General features: G+C 43.4%; 1 protein-coding gene across 1 annotated transcript in view; it reads right to left on the reverse strand.

Moving 5' to 3' along the window:
- Window positions 1-21,234, reverse strand: part of KIF27 (kinesin family member 27) — a 437,315-nt gene that overhangs the window by 264,980 nt on the left and 151,101 nt on the right. The window contains exons 6-7 of the mRNA XM_078675808.1: window positions 20,825-21,046; window positions 14,212-14,393 (exon numbers count right to left, since the gene is read on the reverse strand). Coding sequence (XP_078531934.1) covers window positions 14,212-14,393; window positions 20,825-21,046 — 404 coding nt within the window. The remainder of the gene's footprint in view (window positions 1-14,211; window positions 14,394-20,824; window positions 21,047-21,234) is intronic.

Genomic DNA, 21,234 nt, shown 5'->3' on the forward strand with positions numbered 1-21,234 from the left:
CATCTGAAACTCAACCCAGACAAGACCGAGCTGGTGTTGACGGGTGGTTCATCCAGTCCCTGGTCTTCTTTGTTTTGGCCCCCTTCCTTAGGTTCCCCACCTGTCCCCTCTACCTCAGTAAAAACATTAGGCATTAAACTCAATTCCCAGCTCACCCTTCACTCCCAGGTTAGTTCTGTGGCGTCTTCTTCCTTTCTTTCACTGCGCACTATACGCAAGGTGTCACGTTTTTTTTCTTTTGACGCTCTGAAACTGATCACCCTGGCAATGGTCATTTCCCGCCTGGATTACGGCAACGCACTATATGCAAGTATACCTGCTTATAGTTTAAGGCGTCTGCAGCAGATCCAGAACCAGGCGGCACGGCTGGTGTTTAAATTGCCAAAGTTCCACCATGTCACCCCCCTCCTCAAGTCCCTACATTGGCTCCCAGTACGTGAACGTGTCCAGTTCAAGCTTGCCTCTATCACCTTCCAGGCTCGACTGGGCACGGCACCGGCTTTTATCTCATCTGAAATCATCCCATATGTACCTACTAGGGAACTGCGCTCATCCACTAAAGCCCTTCTCACAGTCCCACGGTTCCGGAGGAAGAAATGGGGAGGATCGAAGTTCGCGACTCTTGCTCCACTCATTTGGAATTCCCTCCCTCCAGAGCTTAGAGCCTTAACTCTCTATCCGCAATTCCGGAAGCAGCTCAAAGCTCATCTGTTTACTAAATCTTCTAATTAGTATACTAGCAGTCCTGATTTCTTTTAAACTTAGTTTCTGCCACTCTCGCCCTGATATCTGTAAGTTGTAGCGCCATGAAACCGCTGGTGTACGTGCGCTATATAAATAATTTTAAATTCAAATTAAATTAAATCTGTTGCATCTATGGAGGTAGTGATTGGCTGATTGAAGTCTAGAAACCCCTACAACACAATCTCCAAAAGACCTTCCTTCGTTCCCTCGGGGAGGTCATCAGCAAAGTCCTACAATTTTCCAATGCTCTCTGTCATATCTTCCCAAAAGCACAGAAGAGCAGGCCATTTTGAAGATTGTCGCTGCCGTGCCACAGACATTCCTTCCTGCTGCAGCTATCCAATTGCTCTCCTTTTTAGGAGTAACAGTCGTCTTTGGGGTGTAGCTTGCATCATTCTCCTTACTGCACATACTATACCCAAGTCCAGTTTAGGTTCTTGATGGAGGAAGATCAGATCTTTCTCTGGAGATTTATATCTTTTGAGCTGTCTTGGTGTTGCATTTTACTTGTCGCTGGTGAAAGCAATTTTTCTATAGCCAATTCAGAAAACCCACTTGCCAAATGCAAAAATGGCCTAGATAATAAGCAAGGCTGCTGAGTTTTCATTAAAACCGAGACCAAAGTGGGAGGTATCTCGACTAGTATATTTTATTTTACTGCTCCCCTAAATAAAACATTCTGAAAGGTTGTGATTGTCACCTATAGGTGATGACTTAGTTGGTGAACCCATAGATAAAGTAGTGTATGAGAAGAATGCCTCAATGACAAATCTGACAAATGAACTCTACTCATAGAAACAGACAGAGATCTCTTCCTCTTGTGTCTAGGAGGGAACTTAACAAGAGATGGTTGGTCACCTGACATGTTCTCAGATGTACGATCAGGAAGGTACAGGTAAGTCATCTTTCTAATGGGCGACACACAGGTATGTCTTTTTAACATTTGCAGCTCTTGGGGAAGGTGTAACGGTTGCAATGGTTCCTGAAGTGGGTCTTCTGCATTCTAATCATCACTGGAGGTCTTGATGGCAATAGGGATTTCTCGGAAGACAGTTAAAACACAGTCTACCATACAGTTACTGAGACAATACCATTGATGTTGAATGCACAGATGTGGATCTTTCAAATTCAAGCAATCATAAAAGATCTCAACGCTAAGCGCCTCACCTCCAGGTGTCTTAATGTGAAAGCATGAACACCAGATGGAACAACAACAAATGCTTTGTTGCCTGCCAGATTGTGGAAATTATCCTTCAGCATCGAGGTGCCTTTGTGTTTCTGCATCAAAATCCTACCTTCGGTGGTGAGGGTTTTTGACGGCAAACATGCAGTAATGATCCTGAGCTTCAAAATTGAAACCTACACCTAGACAGGAGTCATGGGAGTGGAAGAAATGGCCTATATGGCAGGAATGGTGATCTCCTTCTGTGAGAGTCATTTGACAGAGTGGTTCTCAGTGGAAGGGGGTACCTTTACTGGCTATCCTGTGTTGTTTTTGTATTCCTCCTTTGCCTTGAGCTATTTAAACTTTAATCTGAGGTGGATCCCTTCTCTGGCCATAAGTGTCCTTTAAGATATATTTCTGTAGTATCTAGAATATTCGGGCAAATATGAAGATGATAAACAGACCACATTTTAATTTTGTGGGTCTTATCCAGTGTCCTTCCCCCCACAGGGTTCAGAAACAGTGAGGGCATACTTCAAAATGTCAAACGCTCAAAAGATGATGGGAGGAATGCTTGCAATAAGTCTAACCACTAGCAATTGCTTGGGTAGCATTCCAATCTGTTGTTTTTTTGTCCAACATGCCTCCTCAGTTTAGATCCATCCATAAGCAAACTAGTCTTGACCTTGCTCAAATAGGAACAGTCCAGCCTGAGCAGCCAGGACAGGTTCTCTTAACCCAGAATATAAGCAACTCAAAATCAGTTTAGATCTGATTGGGGTTGATCAGTCGGGTGTACCTTGGTTCCAGTGGCAGAGTGAGCACGGAGCCCACTTCAGGGTATACCCTTGCCACTTAGGGAGGTACATCAAAAACACAAAAGGTGATTCTAGCCACTGTCAATTGCTCTAAGTAGCATTCCAACCCATCATTTGTTTGACCACCGTGCTACCTTAGTTTGATAACTTCAACATTCAAAAGAACAAAAAGATGGCGGAGGAGCTTCACACAAGTAAAAACATCAAATGAATACATTTGTTCTGAAAATTGAGGTAAAAACCTCCCCAGTATCATCGAGATATAGGAGCATGTGATCCGCGTAAATTGATGTATTGTACTCACCATCATGTAGTGGGATGTCGCCACCTCCCCACTCTGTCCTCACTATACTGGCAAACGGTTCCACCACCAGTGGGCATGTGGCACCCTCTCCCCCTCGTCCCTCTAAAGACTGTAAAGGGTTTGAATGTACACTGGCTTGTCTCGAGTGTGCATCCATATATAATACAGTAACCCACTTATCCCACCTCTGTCGCGGGGCCATGCTCTTAATTACAGTAAGAAGAATTACAGAGAAAGCAGAAATGCATATGTCTGGCAAAATTCAGCAGGCAGATCATCAATGCCTGGCATTTTTTCCATTTTTTCCATGCTAGCTCTTTATTTCTGCCTCAGTTACAGGTACCCTCCAACACCTCTCCAGAGTCAACTGTAGGCATGAAAATATTGCTCTATCTAGGAAAGTTTGGATCTGTTACCCTGAACATGCTCTCTGTACAAATGTTCATAGTGGTGTAAAAATTTGTCCGTGTAGGTTAATTTTTGTGTGCACTACAGTTCCGACCTGATTTCAATCTGGTGATTGGGATGTTTCTGCCCTCTGATTGTAATATACAAGCTGGCAACCTGCCTGCCCTGCCCACTCTTCATGATTTAGTATGATACATTTGCAGTGTGTAAGAGTGTGTGGACGTTGTTTGCGGGTAGGTCTCCCTCTAATCTATAGATGTTCCCTTTTACAGGAATTAGGGCTTTCTCCAGTGATCTCTTAATGCCTGTGGCCTGACTTAAACAGTGGCCCTGCACTACAATCTCCAAGACCTCACACTCAGTGCCAATGTGGTCAGTGTAGCGATTGACCAGGTAATACTCCTGTATGGTGTCCTTGAAGGATTCATTAAACATGGGGACCTACAAGAACAATACCGGTAATGTCCATGTAGGCACTGGAGCTAATCATTTCACAGATAGCAGCAGAAGGTTGAGGTCTGATATCGTACGGCATAAATACTTACCGTTTATGACCTTTTCATGAAATCTGTGGGAAAACATTTGTCCAGTTAATAGTGCATTTCATAAACGGGAATAAAAAGAATATTCCTTACGTCTGTTGTTTCTGTGTCTCCAAGTCCTACTTCTCTATCCATGATGTAGACTATTGCACTGACTTAAACATAGGGGAATCCACTAGTGGTGCAAGTCCACGTCTGCCTCAAAATATAGTCTCCCCTCAGAATCCAGAAAATGTTCTTCCCCATCCGGAAAGGATAGGAAGCCCAAGAGGCCAAGAACTGCATCTGCCCATGTCGGAAATGTAACGTAGCCTAACATCACCCGAAATCCACCTGTTCTCCCCATACATCTGCCATCCCAATCTATGCCTGTGACCCCCTTTCAAATGGGACTCCAAGCCTTACACAAATCAAAGAACTCCTGGCATAGTAGGAGAAACCTGTGGGAGGCGCCTGGCCCCTCTATTCCCTCTTCGATTTGACGACTTTATGATGCAACAGGTGTGTTTTCTGAATCATGGGTAAGCCCACACTCCACCTCTTAAGGTATGCCAAGACCTTGCATTTCTTAGTCACCGTCCATATACCTCTCACATTCCATGTGAAAAATTAATATTTGTTTATGTGTTTTTCCATGATAGGTATGTGAAATTGCTGGATGTTCCGTTACGAAGGCCTGCTCTCTCTACAGGCAAGGTACTGTTATAGACGATGCGATGCGGAACATGTTTGCTGTCACCTATTTCCAATCAATAGGTTAGGGGGCAACCAGTGCTGTAGTTCCCTGGCTAGGAAAACAGAGTAAAACTTTCCCTGACTCTCACATCCCAGGTCAGAGTAGCAACCGCCAGCTGTCCAAAGAACTAAACTGTAGAACAGAATCTAGCGTGTGCTTCAGTGTCACTTCCGGCACAGGGAGTATTACGAGTTAGTGGCAGCAGTACATTTTTCTCCTCACCCACCATCTGACCAAGGAAACCTACATAAATATTATAATTTAATTCTGTACTTTGGGCTCTGCAGGTCCCATTACAGTCTCACATGACCCCCTCTACATAACTGACCCTGGTCACCAGCAGAGTTCAGCACTTCGCAGTTCACTTATAAGGAGAAAGTGGTCACAAGTCATCTGCAGACCTAGGTGGTAACCTAGGCCTATTCTGGGCCTCCTTCAAGAGAATGTCTCAGTCTGAGCCATCTCATATACCCTCCAATGTGTTCCTGGTTTTCTCTAGATATGCCAATGAGTGGAATGCTTTCACCATCTCCACAGCTGCCACCCTTTCCTGCGTTGCCTTAGAATATAATTAGGCACTCTGGCCAGCTTTGCGTATCACCTTCTTTACTGCCAGAAGGACGCACGCTTCCGCTGTATTGCCAGCATTTAGTCAGGAAAAATGGCCACTTGGTAGTTCTCAACCTAGAGGCTCCCCAGAGACTGCACGCTTTGCAGTATCAGGTCTTTGTCTCTATAATGAAGGAGGCGCACCACCACAGGAAAAATGGCCACTTGGTAGTTCTCAACCTAGAGGCTCCCCAGAGACTGCACGCTTTGCAGTATCAGGTCTTTGTCTCTATAATGAAGGAGGCGCACCACCACAGGGCAGATCGGTCCTCTAGGCGGAGGGCACCTAGAAGGCACTCTACCCGATTGTTCCATGGTTGAGTAGGAAGGCAGGCCTTGCAGAGTCACCTATGCAAAAATCCACTTTTCCAAATATGCAATCATGTAGAGCCCCTCTACACCTTCCAAGAGGTCCACCACTTTGATTTTATCCCTCCTCATCTTCCAGCCCTTCAGTCCAGAGTATCCAACCTTTCAGTAAGGACTGACATTTGTTTCTGTTAAAGTGCCCACCGAAGTGCACACCTCACTTTTGGACTCTAAGACCTCTGTGGAGGAGTTGATAGCCAGGAGTATTTGGTTTACTTTGTTCACCAATCTCGAATTCTTGTGTTTCAGGCATGTCACCAATGGTTGTCAGGTCATCTAAGTGCAATGGTGGGCCATCCAACACTGACTTTTGAACCCCACCTGCTTCTTTCACAGATCTTTTCCTGCCCAACCTCATCTGCATGTGATGGGGCGACAATGGGGGTAAGCTTATAGTGTATGTTTCCCCTCTCACATCTTTCAAAGAGTCTTATGGTGGGCAGGCCCCCTGGTAAGATAGATGCCTTGTTTGAAGGCATCTTCAGAAGTTAGGCATGCCCTACATGGCAGTAGTAGGGGAGGATAAGAGATGCACCTCCTTCCGGTGTCGCTACACTCAGTCATTCAGTACAAAGAAAGTAGTCCTGCCGTATTTGACATTACATGCAACTCTCTCAGGCTCAGTTGTACTGCTGGGCAAATATGCCATAGTTTCTCACTAGCTGTGCTGGTTCTGAGTGTTAGTAAAAATAGCCTACTCCTCACCCAGGGGACGCCCGACCCTCAATTGTTCCTCCAGCAGAACACATATCGGCAGCAGAGCTTAGCCCCAGTCCTGTCTTTAGATGTGGGGGTCCTCAAATAAGCTGGGTAGCCATGAGGCGCATCCCTCAAAGCTGGGTTCAACATCCTCGTGAATGTCCTCGCTCCATCAGCTGTCTTCCAAAAGCATCCTGTGCTGGGCAGCAGCATCTCCCAAAGCATTATGACAGCAGACACTTGTGTGATGCCGCAATGCTCCACAGAGGGAGTTGGGTTCTTTCACTCAGCAGATGCAGCTGCCAATTTGAGGACTGTATGGCTTAGCTCTTGTTTTGCCATTTCCACTGTTGTACTTGTACGCCAATTGCGGCTGGCAGCTTCACTCCGTTAGCAGCCTCGACAGATGGCAGGGAAGAAAATGAGTTACTTACCCGTAACTACGGTTCTCCAGTATTGACATCTTTCATAGATTCACATACTTGAATCATCCCCATCGTCATAGTGGGAGTCCCACGGTATCCTTAAAAAACAGTAGATAATACTATAATAGGCTATAATGCAAAGAACAGTCACTGCAATAGCCTATCTACTTTCTTTTGTGAAAAAGAGCCAAACTTAAGTAATAGCCAATCAGGCGACAGCACCCTGTAGAACACTCCCAAAAGAGGCTAAGTTCCTCAGATTTTTAAGCACAAGTGTGGTATCTTGAGGAAATAAGGGAAGCCTCTTGGGGGATGAGGGTGGGTCGCATTTGAATCTATGAAAGATACCAATACTGGAAAACCATAGTTACAGGTAAGTAACTCATTTTCTTCTCCAGTATTGTATCTTTCATACATTCACATGCTTGAATCAGAGTAGCCAGCAGTTGCATACACAAATGTGCATAAAAACAACCAATATATATATCCTTAGAGGATGATGGGTAGCAATATATATGCATATACTTTAATATATAAAATATACAATGTAGTTGTTTAACATTAGCATATCAACAATGTAACATTCGAAAGCAAAAACAGCATACCATAACTTTTCAATGGTAAACACACATAAATGAAGAAGGAAGAAATACCTCTAAGAGTAGAGGCTTACCTTATTGAAACAGATGAAGTAAGTCCTACAGCTGCCTCGCTGTAAGTTGGCGCGTGAAAGTATGTGCACTCTTCCATGTAGCAGCACAGCAAATCTTGTCCAACAGGACGCCAGCAAAAAGAGCAGCGGTTAGGGGACTGTCCTTGTAGAATGTGCCTTGGCCTTGATCGTGAGCAGTTTACCCGCCTTAGTTTAGCAGAGCTTAATAGTTGCAGCAATCCATCTTGCAATAGTCCTCTTTGTGACAGCTGCACGGGTCTTTGAGGCCCATATGAGCGCAGCAATTGATCCGTTCTGCGTAGCTTCTTAGTCCTTTGCAAATAAAACTTAAGGCATCGTTTAAAATCTAAGGAGTAAAGAGACTTCTCTGCTGGAGAGGAGGGATCCGGAAAAAATGCGCAGAGGACAACAGGTTCATTAAGGTGAAACTGAGTTGGAACTTTTGGAATGAATTTAGGATTTGTTCTCAGTAAAACATAGTCCTCTGTAAATTGTAGATAGGGTTCTCTTATAGTGAAAGCTTGGATTTCACTAACTCTCCTTACGGAGGTAAGTGTGAGAAGCAATGCCACTTTCCAAGTGAGAAACTTGAGTTCAATTTTGTGAAATGCCTCAGAACGGTGGTTTCATTAGTTGAGATAGTACCACATTGAGACGCCATTCTGGCTGAGGAGGCCGAACCGGAGGAAAAGTTCAGAATAATTATTTCATGAATTGTTTGATGATGGGAGAGGAACAAAGGGAAGAAGCATCGGAAGTATGTCTGTATCGGGAGATGAATGCGAGTTAGACCGCCAGTCCTGACTTTGCCAAAGACAGTAGATAAGGCAAGACTTGTTCCTGAGATGAGAGAAGAGGGTGGATATCGTTCCAAAGGCACCAAGAACAAAAACGCTCCCATTTTAATCTGTATGTTTTATTGGTGGACTCAGCTCTAGCCTTGGAAAACACATCCCTACAGTCCTAGGGAATGTCTAAATCTTTAAATTAATTGAATCCTGGTGCCAAGAATGCAACTGAAGAGAAGCTGGATGCGGGTGCATGATTTGTCCCTTGCTCATGGTCAGTAGAGTCGTTATCACATAATGGCGATATGGCTTGGACTCCGAGAGTAGAAGTAGCTCCGTGAACCAATGCTGGCAGGGCCAACATGGAGTAATGAGGATCAGCCGGCACGGTTCTCTGTTGATCTTCATTAGAACCCTGGAGATGAGAGGGCATGGGGTAAAAGCGTAAGCAAAGGTTTCTGACCAACTTATCCAAAACGTATTCCCCCATGACCCCCTCGGATTTTCCCTGCTGGCGAAGAACCAGCATTTTTGGTTCTCTTGAGATGCAAAGAGGTCAAAGTTGGGTGTTCCCCACTTCCAGAAAATAGAGTTGAGAATCGCCTGATCGGGTTCCCACTCGTGACCTGTTTGTCCTAATCTGCTCAAGGTGTCGGCTAGTTTGTTTCTCACTCCTAGAAGATGTTCCACATTGATGATGATGCGATGCAGTAAAGCCCACTCCCAGATCTTTAGAGCTTCCAATGATAGAATCGGAGATCTCGTTCCTCCCTGCTTGTTGAGATAGTGCCTGCAGGTGGTACTGTCTGTATGAATGAGGACGGAGGATGCTCATATTCTTGGGAGAAACAACTGAAGAGCCAGGAAAGTTGATGTGCATCTTAGAGAGAAAGAGACTCCATTTGCCACTTACGTGAAGGTCTTGAAGATGGGTCACCAAGCCTTCCAATAAAGCATCCGTGGTCAGAATGAACTCAGGAAGTGGTGAGAGGAATGTCAGGCCCACAGAGAGATTGCTGGTTGACTGCCACCAAGGAAGTGGTTTTTTTATGATCGGAGTGATCTGAATAACGTCCTCGAATGATCCGGTCACCTGAAGTCATTGCCTGTCCAACTGTTCTTGGAAAGGTCTCATCGTGGACGTGCGTGAGGTACCATGAGGATGCCAGAGGACATCATGCCGCGAAAGGATTTTAGGAGATGCACCCGAAGCAAACTCTCTTTTAGATAGACTGTGAGCCAGTGATAGTATGGTGTTTTGCCTTTCTGTGGATAAGAATGTCTTCCTGTTTTGGAGGGTATCCAATATCGCTCCGAGAAAAGTTATACGTTGAGAAGGTGTGAGAATGGATTTTTGGTAATTGACTGCAAGCCCTAGAGAGCAAAACAGTTGTAGGCAGATGGAAATGGCCACCGAGGCACAGTGGAGAGATGGAGCCTTCACTAGCCAATCGTCGAGATACGGGAAAATCTGCAGGCCTCGTAATCATAGATATGGGGTCACGGGAGTGAGACATTTGGTAAATACCCGAGGAGCAGAGCAGAGGCTGAAGGGAAGGACCTTGAACTGATAGTGCGCGCCTGAAATGGAGAAACCTTCAATGTTTGGGATGAATAGGAATATGGAAATATGCATTCTGTAAATCGAGGCTGGCCAGAAAATCTGAACGGTTCAGAAGCTGTAATATCTCCTGGAGAGTTACCATGTGGAAAGATTTTTTCTGCACATATTTGTTGAGCTGTCTGAGGTCCAGAATGGGATGCCATTCTCTCGATTTCTTCTTCACAAGAAAAAAGCGAGAGTAGAAGCCCATTCCCCTTTGAGAGCATGGTACATATTCTATGGCTCCTTTTTGTAGTATGACGAATACTTCCTTGTTTAGTAACTGAAGATGGGATGGTAGAGATTTTTGTGGTGGGTGAGGAGGTAGTACTGTGACAAACTCCAGGGTATGGCCATATTTTATTATAACAAGGACCCAATTTTCTGTGGTAATTTTTTGCCATTGGCTGAAATAGCGTTAGATTTGAGTTCCCCTGTTTGAAATGATAGGAGAGAGCGCAGCAGGCACTGAGACCTCGTCACTGTTTCCTAACAGTATCCCTGGACTGTACCAGTTGTTTACGTCTGGGTTGCATGGAGTATGCAGCCTGTGGTGATGCATGACATGTCAGTTGATGTTGGTAGGAAGGGTAAAAGAGTTATAGGTCTGGGGTTGGCATATTTGGTAACCTCCACAAAATGAATATTTTCCTCTACTACAGACTCTACGAAAGCGGGTCTTCCTCTATTGGAGCGTGCCTAAAGCCTTAACCGTCTCGCTGTCTGCCTTAATGGTCTGCAAGGCGTCATCAATATGCTTACCGAAAAGGGTATCGCCATCAAAAGGCATATCTAGGATTTTGCTTTGCACCTCAGGGCGAAATGTTGTTGCTCTCCACCACCTTGCCGCCTAAGGACAGCTGCTCCAGCAAGCTGACAAAAGGCCAGAGAAGCCACATCTTTGGACACATCAATGTTCACTGAGGAAGAACTTGCACTTTCAAGAAGAATCTCTCGCCTCTAGTCTCTTGCCCTCTGGAAGGAAGTCCACGTATGGAGCGATATAAGATCACATTTGGAGGTAGTATCTCCCTAATTTCACTAGCGTCTATAGCAACGCACACAGTAGTGCCTGAGGTGGTGGTAAACCTTTTGCCAATATTATCAAGGTGCCTCCCTTCTTTATCAGGTGGAGCAGTGATAGGTGCTGAACGATTCCTTGACCTCTGTTGTGCAGCTTGAGTTATTACTGAGTCTGGTTGCGGGCGCCCTACCAGACAAGCTGGAGCATCATTAGGAGCCTTGTATTTTTTTATCTATTAAAGGCAAAACTGTAATAACTGTAGCAGGTGTTTTCATAACCTTCACACCTACCTCCCAAATATGATGTATAATAGGTATTGTTCTCACAGTCTTCTGAGATTAAAATCACAAAGAAAGCAGTCAGTCTACTTGACAGTCATTGACGTGAAGGCGAGAAGCTGTCCTTTCCATCAATTTGTGGAAGCCACCAATGTCCTCCGACGGAGAATCCGCATTCTGAGGAGATGGAGAAGCAGGTGTTGAGATTACGTAATCTTCCCACTCACTGGCAGTTCTTCTATCTCCCCATCATCAGAGGTATCAGGGTGTTGCAAAGGTAAAACACTATCTGTCACAGGCGACGCTCTTGGTGAAGGATCAGACATGCGTGGCGGATATGTCAGTGGAGGTGGAGGCGGAAGTGGACTTGTCGATAAAGTAAAATGAGTACGATAATCCTGCAGCATGTCTTGCAATTCTTGGACTAATGCCACAAGAAGGTGGACCATGGGTTCATAAGCAGGTTCCATTTATTGCATCTTTGCATGTGGAGTGTGAAAGTCCTGCTGATAATAACCCTCATAGTAGTCTTCATCATCGTCTTGATATTGGACATGAAGCTGAAAGGGACTGTGAGCAGGGCTAAACATGTCATCTTGATCTCACTCAAAAATGTTGAAGGAGGTAAAGGAGAAACCAATTAAGGATTTTGGAGAAAACACTTTGTCGCAGAGAACGTCGTAGACGGATATAATGGTGTGAGTTGTCGGCGGTCACTTGAGGCTAGGTGTAGCATACAGCGCTGTCAGCTTTGTCGATGACAGTGGTGTCTGTGTCGTCGACGAGGGCATAATGAGAACTGATGACAAAATCATCATCGCCGTTGATGTGGGAACTGTCGTTCTCGTTGCAGTAGTGGTCGACAAAGAGGTGGCCGTCAATGGAACAAATGTTGTCGACGAGGATGTAGACGTAACGAGGAAGTCGAGGTCGACTAAGAAGACATCGATGATGAAGTCGTCTGTGGTGATGATACCTTCGTTGCCGCTACAAGCATCGTCGGTGGAGCCGCCGTAGATGGAGCAGCCGTAGATGGAGCAGCAGAGACCTTCGTCGACGATGGGTTTTTCGATGACGAGAATGGTGCCATCAACTATACAAGTTTTTCAGAGACTGTAATCTTCATAGATGGCGCTGAAGTGGGTTTCTCATGCTTAGAGGTCAGATGGCCTTTCTCCTCAGTATGAACATGAATGCTTTCCTTTTTGTGATGGACGTGCTGCTTCATGACGGGATTTTTTGTAAGCCTTTTTATTATTACCCTCAGGAGATTCTTGAGACCTCTCTCTCCTTTTAGATCTCTACAGAGAAGTATGTGAGGCAGAGCTTCCCTCATCATCAGGGACGACATCAGATTTATTTTTCAGTCTCTGCAGCCAAATCAACTACCTACCGTCTCTATCTTTAAGGGTTTTGGTTTAGAAAGTTCTACAAATCTTGCACTCCTTTACTTTATGCTGGGGGTAGAGACAGTAAATACAGTTTCTATGGGGATCTTTAGCATGCAGCCTCTTTTTACCCCATGTTCCACATGAACTGGAGAGACCTTTCTTTGAAGAATTCTACATTTTCATGAAGACATCTGATAATTTTGAAGAAAAAACTGATCAGAGCCCAGGGAGACTCCCTGTCACATGAGGTGGGGTAGAAAATCTGAGGAACTTAACCTCTCTTGGTAGTGTTCTACAGGGTGCTGTCACCTGATTGGCTATTACTTAAGTTTGGTTCGTTTTTACAAAAGAAAGTAGATAGGCTATTACAGTGACTGTTCTTCGCATTATAGCCTATGATAGTATTATCTTCTGCTGTTATTAGGATATGTGGGACTCCCACTACAACGACGGGGATGATTCAAGCATGTGAATCTATGAAAGAGCCAATACTTAAGAAGTCAAACTATTTAGCCTGCTGGCCCTCATTGCTACAGGATGACAAGGGATCTCAAGCAGTCGGCTGCCCGCTTGCTGAAGCGAGGCCATTTTGCGTGCAGTTAGCCATACACCGACGATCACTAACTAACTTAGGATATAAAAAATCTAAATATTCCCTAACAAAAACCTCAATTAAAGAGGTGTTATACTTAGGATTGAAAATGTCAAAGCCACAGTAATTCTTCTGTAAAGGTTAGGTACACAACCACAGCACTGCTTTCCCATACTGATATCATGCATTACCTCAAAAGTAGTAACGTTGTGAATGACAATCACCAATTACATCATTGTCCTTAGAGTTATTACAAGCACTTGAAAGGCATTCAAGCCGCACCAGGTGCACCCAGAAAGTTCATATAAAAACGTAAGGGTTGCAATACACAAAAGTAAATATATGATCTTAGAACTATGCACGTGTAGAAGTACAACAGTCTATTGCTGGGTTCCCTCACTAATTCTTTTACCCATTTGAGTAAACTCCGAAGTTCACCACAAAGGCCTCCTCAAACACACAACTACACCATACTATAACCATCAGGGCACAAGCTGTTAGCCAAAAAACTTAGCATTTGAAGCTCCCCTAACTACCTCACTGAAAATGTATTCATTCACTTCTCATATACAAAGCTCAGCCATTCAGAACCTAATTGTCACATGGTAAAATTACTGAGTGAGATTCCAGTTCTAAAAGCTACCAACAAACCGCCACTTTAACCATCTTCCTGCAGACCTGTGTGGAAGCCCATTTCTTACCATCATTCAAGACAGCTCTCAAGGCTCACCCCCTCCCTTCCAAAGGAATGCAATATTGATGAATGGCTTTTCAATCATCTACCTACTTGCATCACTCCTACTCTCTCCAGTAAATCTACTGCTATAAATAGACACTGTACGCAAATAGTGTAAAAATCTTACAGGGAGCTTTTGTCTCGTCATCATTTACCATCCATCATACCTGCTACCTTTTCTATATCCATTCAAGTTGAAAAAAACATATCTATATTATGTTGTTGCTTAGCACCGCGTTTCTTGTGAAAATGTTCCTGTTGCTCAATAAATACAAACACAAAATACAAACAATGGAAACAAACTTACCTAAATGTTAACTTATTTCTGTTCTCTTTATTTTCCTCTCCCTCTTCTTCATCACTGTGATCAGAGAACTGACAGTGAAGAACTTCATCTTTCTCTTCTATATTACCTAATAGCATCTGACTCCGAGTTCGAAATCCTGCTACTACTCGCTCCAGTGAGTAGGTAGGAGGACTTGTATGAACCTTCAAGAAAAGATTAACAATTATTTGATTAGCTCTAGTCATCTTCTACAACACTGGAAAACAAATCAAAATGTGTGCATTTGTATAATAATATATTCTAACACATGAAAAAAAAGGAATGTCTGCTGTAAGCATGACTGAAATCAAACGATGTTATTGAGATCTGGCATATAAGCCAGTCATGGTCCGCATTTACAGGCACTGGGGCTCTGGCCCCTTGTCTTAAAGCATGATGAATGTCTGTCAGGACGAGCAAAGGTCAGCTTACAGGCACTCATCATGTCAGGGTCAGACATCCAGACAAAGTCATGAAATGAGATGAGTTGGCAGCGTCTCAATTGTCCTGGTGCCTCCCTTCCCCGAAGCTCTCAAATACTTCCTGAGCCATTGTTGTTCTTCCTCCGACAGTGATTCATTTGTAAAAAAAAAGTAAGTGCTAGCGCCCCTCTCCAGATGCCAATGTAGCTCGCACCACCCATTGCCCCTGCCAGCGCAGTCAATGACAGTACCAATAAGTAACACAAATGCTGAGGCACAAAAAGAAGTCCAATATAGTATAGCTGGCTGTTAGCCACTCAAGTAGATAAGAAGTCCATATAGCCATCTTGATTTTTCTTTATGTATCCTTTATTCCAAAATTATGATTTTCATAACATCCAAAACAGGCAGCCGACACGTGTTTCGTCCAAAAGGATTTTCTCAAGGCTAAACAAGACCATAGACCATTATGGAATTAAGAGTTCTATGTCCATAGGAAACGTGTACCACCTTCAGTCGACGGTGTGAAAGCTGCAGACCATGCGTGACGAGACTGCCCATCTTTGCAGGTTTATCAAGATCTCAATCGCAAAAAGTTCAAGGAGAGACGATATCTAGTACTCTCTTTATTGCAGGTGTCACACCGTCGACTGAAGGTGGTGCACGTTTCATATGGACATAGAACTCTTATTCCTTTCTTATTTACTTGAGTGGCTAACAGCCATCTATACTATATTGGACTTCTTTTTGTGCCTCAGCATTTGTGTTACTTATTGTTTAAACCTCAAGTGGGTTTCGCCATCTTGAGTGCTGATCCAGGCAACTATGAGCAGAGGGATGCTATATGCTTGGAGAGCACTACATTCTACTTACATCTAGAGAAGTTACTTCCCGAAGGACGAAAGGGGTGGATGTGCATGAGTAGAATCTGCACCTCTGCTTTGTTGCTTTCATTTATATTGAAAGAAAGTACCATCACAAATGCTAACCATCATAATTCTACAGCTGTGATAATTTAAAGTATTCCAGGCCACTGAAAGTTATAAGAATGGTGTGGACATAAGGTACTGTTCTTTTTTAATGTATATTAAAATATTAAACATTGTGCTGTGCTTATCTCAAAATTAGGCAAACAGTGCCACCATGCAGTGGACTGTTATAGGTGCTGGTGTTGAGAATGAAGTGCGGGGGCTGAGCAGTGGAAACAACAGGCTCAAATTAAGTACTGCCCTCCCACCGCCTGCTGATCCCGGCATCACAGCTTAGGCCTAGTGAGTACTTTATTGAGTATTTGGGTGTTTGTATGAATGTATGTATATTTATGCACATGCTGTGAATGGATGAAATCAGGTGTGTGCATGTACATGCATGTGAATGGGTGGCTGTGAGTGTGTGCACTTTTGGATGGATGGGGTGGAGTAGGTGCACAAGTGTCTGCTTGTGAATGGAAGGAGAACCGTTAATAGACAAACAGTAAGTAAGTATTACTTTTACTTTTATTTTGATTTCGTTAAAAATCGTAAAAGCATGAGAAAAACACATATTACATAATAATTATCTAAGGTTAAAATCTATGAAATATAGACGAGTAAAACCAATGTCCTTTCGTAAGCTTTGGTCACTGCAACAGTTAAAACGATAGCAATGTAAGAAGTTCATTGCGGTTCGATATGAAAAGAGCAGTATTTGATACCTGTACAGAAAGGGAGTGACCAGTCAGTCATATGCCTTTGCCGTGTGGACTATTGTCTTTTTTGTCCAGTTCTTTGGCAGCTATTTTCCAAAAGGTGATGGCTCGACATGACAGCTGAATTGACAGTCCACCAAGGCATTGTATCACTGCAGCTCTGCACGATCTCAATTGGTGCTTCCTAAAAATCTCCCGAAGAACTGTTTTTCGATGTTCCAGTAGCGCGGGGCAGATGCATAAAATGTGTAATAACGACTCTTCTCCTGGATCACACAGGCGACATTCTTTCGTAGGCCATGTAGACTTCCATTTCGGGGTTAAATCCTTTATGGGAAACGAACCCAACCGCAACAGCGTCAAATAATGCTTTTTGTGATGCGAGAAGTGTTCGGACAAGTACGGTTGGGGTTTCAAAAACTGGTATCATTGAATCACTGCCCATGCGTGATTTTTCTTAGCAAAGGCAGTTTTGTCCGTTAGTAGCGAAGTTCGCTTTATTGCGCTGTTCACCATATTTTTTAACCCGGAGTATGACATTGTTGTATGCCATGCCTCTTCAAGATGTAAATCAGCGAGTGATTCTTTTAGGACTGCTGCAATGGAGTTTTTTTGCCTCGTCTGATTTTCGATTTCTTCCCAACAGCAGTGGGCTAAAGTGTCGTCTTCCGCTTGCCTCATCCTCCAATAGTATTTTACCATCGCCCCTTGTCTTGCTGGTTTCTGATTTTTCAGCCCGTATTCCAATCGAACTTGTGCCTGAGAAATGTGTTGAGGAATTAAAAAAAGGCGCTTGAAAAAACTCGATTGGGCTAGATTTAAGGCGGCTGCATCTTTGGTATTCATAATTTCCGACCCATATGATATTGAGGGTAAAAATTTGGCTGCGATTATCTTAAGCAACTGGCCTGTTGGGCAACCTTTTAGCTTCTTCTGTAAAATTTTGAAAGCATACAGGAGTTGTTTTGCTTTGGTATTCCCTTGGTCCAAATGTAGCTTGTATTTAAGTGAGTGGTCAAGTTGGAACCCAAGGTATTTGTATGAGTCCACCTGGGATATTGGTTTTTCCTCCAGTTTCCAGGTGAATTTTCCTTTTGACCCTTTTTTGTGGTGACTGCTAAAGCATAATACCTTTGTTTTCTTAAGGTTAATTGTTAATTGAGCAGAGGTGATATAAGATCCTAGTTGTGTCATTGAACGCTGCAGGCCTATTGGTGTTTGTGCTAGGAGCACAATATCATCTGCATATTGAAGGCTCCTGATCGGTGTTTTGCCTAATTTTGGTGGGTCGATTTGCACTTGTTGGAGGCACTTCTCAAGATCAGCTGTGTAGATGTTGAATAAACAGGGGGCCAGCACACACCCCTGTTTTAGACCGTTTGATGGTGGGATCTTGTTTGTTATGGTGCGGCCATCTCCTTTCCTTATCTGCACCCACGTATTTGAGTAAAGATTGATTATTGCCTCCAAATGTTTGGGTGGTGCCCCCCAGGTTTTCATTTTGGCCCACAACTTCTTTCTTGGAACCTTGTTGAACGCTGCTTTAAGGTCGATAAAGCATGCATACAAGGTTCGAGATTTTGCGTAGGCTTGATTAGCTAGTAATGTCACAGCAGAAATATTGGTAAGGGTGCCCATTCCGGCCCGAAATCCAGTTTGGGTGTTAGGTATCAGGTTTATGCGTTTGACCCAATCCTCTAGATCTGCCAAGAGATTTGCAGCATATATCTTGGCCTCCACATCGATCAGTGTAATCAATCTATAGTTCGCAGGGTCTGCACGTGAACCTGTTTTGTATATAGGATTTAAAATACTTCCTCGCCATAGATACCAGACCTCATGCTTATTTCTAATATTTCTCTGGAAAACAGACTGGTTCAAAAATGGGGTAAACGTCTCTGAGGACACCCACAATTACCAGGGAGATAATTAGAACACTGAAAGCTAAAGAAAATAGAACAGCAAGAATCAGCAACCTCCAAATCTTCACCCTACAGCAACAGCTAGACTGCTATTGACACAGAAATTTTTAGAAAAAAGTATACTTTGCTTCATTTTAATGGGTATATCAGATCATGAGTACATGGACTGAAAAGGTGGAGTGCTTTACAGAGAAAACGTGGTCCAGGCAGGAAAGTTCACACAGATCAAGACATTGCCATCTTTATAATAAGGGGTTGCAGTTACTTCTGAGTCCAGGTAACATAGGAAGACGGTTAGGAGATAGGGTTTTAGGCATTTTCAGAATGGTAATGTCAAAGAGAACCGCCTGAAGTGCAAGGGCAACTCCTTAAACAATCTTCGGTTATTGTTGGTGAAATCCTGCTTCCATGCACATTATTTGAGAATCTTTTGAGTTTATGTCTGGGAAGGAAATCACTAAAGGAGTTGACCCAAACAACCACAGAGGTGGGGTGACTGTCCTTTTAGATCATGCAACATGTATGAAACAGAATCCATGCATGGAAGTAGATATTTAAGAGTAGTGGTATTTCTTTTTTTTCTACTTATTGAACAGACAAGCCATCGGCCATTTTTGCTGGTGAAAGGGGGGTGTGAGGAAGGCCAGTCAGCAGCACAGCACTGACCCATCAATGTTAAAAAAGACAGGAGCTTGGAGTATGGCTTTGAAATTTTTGCCCGGTGGCGTGGTACTCAGTATGTGTGAATGAACTGTTGTGTCCCTCAATGAAAAGTGATAGCCATATTTGTACCGTTTCAGTGATATGCATGCTTGATAAGAGAGTCTTTTCTAGGGAAGAATGGTCAACCGTGTTGAATGGTCAAGGTGCATGAGGAGGCAAGGAACTCTGTTGCCCATGCTCATCAATGCATCACCTCCACCCCCTGAATTGTGCTCCAAGAAATTCTTCCAAAAATTCAGGTACAAAAATGTCAAAGCAGCTCAACTTGTTTCAGCCAAACAATCCTAAGGGGCCGATTATGATGTAGTTCAGAAAGGCAAAGAAAGGCATTGGATTCGGTTGAATCTGATTCGGAAGTCTTGTTTGCGACCGACTCAGACAAATTTCCGGACGACCGATCATGATGTCCAGAAACCGTTCGAACTGTCTGACTCGGTTCCAAACGGCATTTGGAGTAACGCCGTAATTCGGAGCCGACTCATACAGGTCTAAGGGCTGTGTTTCCGGACGAGCAGTTAGGATGTTGGATTCGGACAGCCTTTCCGAATTGGTTTTTACAAAACGGATCGGCTGCCGGAATCTGACTTTGGGGGCCCGTAGCAGGCACCCCTTCACACGGGGCCATCCGAATTGGACCCATGGGGGTACCCATGGTCCCCCCTTTCCATGCCTGACACATGGTGCAAGGTTATCCCTAACTACCCCTTTTTTCAATGGGAGCCTGTGTTCTGATTCGGAACACAGGCTTCTATTGAAGTCAATGGGAGTTCAACCGAACAGTGTTCGAACACACCGTAATCTGTCGATTAGACTCCCTGGACCAGAGTCGTTGGGAAAGTATTCAGGAATAGATTCGGTTGGACTGCTTTCCGGACGACATCATAATCGGGCCCTGAGTGTATGGGATTCTTGAAAACACTCAATATATGTTTAGTTGTTGATTTTCAGATTTATTAATGAAAACCATTCTTCCATCCAAAGGGTGGTGAATGTTCAAATAAGTATGTGAAACTGTGGGAAACCCATCACTGGAAAATTTGATGAAGTCCATTTTGTCACTCCAATTGAGGATTTCACTTCGATGGTGGATGTTTCTCTAATTTGATCAACTTTCTCTTGGCTACTCATAATACGAAACAGTGCTCGACTAACTTCCAGCTATGTTTATCGATACAGTGGCACACATGTTTCAAAATCATCAGATGCTACTTCTAATATGGACATCTTCTTGTGCTCCAATATTTCATTATCAGAAACAATTGTGAGTGCCATGATTTGGAATAATGCACGTATCATCGCTCCCCAACCTGTCCATCACTACCCAGAAGACATAAGAAAACAAGGCAGATATAATGGTCTTATTCTGTAAACACTATTCTGTGATTTCACACAGACTGCATTAAGTAATGTGCTTTTAATAATGGTCCCGCATTCTTTTTCCTTGGCTGTTGTTGTTAGATTAGTTCACTGTTCTACTGCTTCACTTAACCAAGTTAGAAGATTTTCCTATGTTTTACTCTACTGCAATTAGAGCAAGTGGAGAGATATATATGGCTATGAATGTATGCTCATTTAATAGCGCAAATGATGCATTTCTAGAAGCTCAGATCTCTTTCTTAATAAAAATGTGCTTCATGAATCAGGCCTGAAATATTTATTCCCTCCGAGTAACAATACTATTTTTAAAACATTGAACATTATTTTGTGAAATCACTGAAAGCATGAAAAGACGGTATAGGCATACTGATGAAAGTGACAAGGCAATATAACCAATTACAAAGATGTTATGGATGTTAGGAGCAAGGCAGAGGGAGTACTTTGAGTATCAACTTTGTTCATACCTTTCTAGGCTCAGGCCAGTCTGAGAGGTGATTGGACTGCGACATGCTGAAGGAGTAGGGCTGAGAGGTATTGGTAAGTGGAACGCTGTACGGTCTCCTGCTAAAGGGAACAAGATTCAAGCCATCACCCTCCCCATGTGCAGATGCCATCACAAGCGTCATCTTCTCGAGTTCATCTTGCATATGATTTATCAGGAGATGCTGCTCAACCATTTTCTCATTCTAAAAGCACAGCAACATTTTAATACGTTAAAACAATATTCACTGTGTACATTTGCCTGATAATTATGAAAACATTATTAAATATGTCTATTTACTTAGCAAGTATAGATTATGACTTCCATTGATTATACCATTTCCATAGGTAAGCATGACACATGCCTTTAAACACTGCACAGTCAAAGGACTAA

This window comes from Lissotriton helveticus, chromosome 2_1 (genome assembly GCF_964261635.1).
Source record: "Lissotriton helveticus chromosome 2_1, aLisHel1.1, whole genome shotgun sequence".
In the NCBI taxonomy this organism is placed as follows: domain Eukaryota; kingdom Metazoa; phylum Chordata; class Amphibia; order Caudata; family Salamandridae; genus Lissotriton; species Lissotriton helveticus.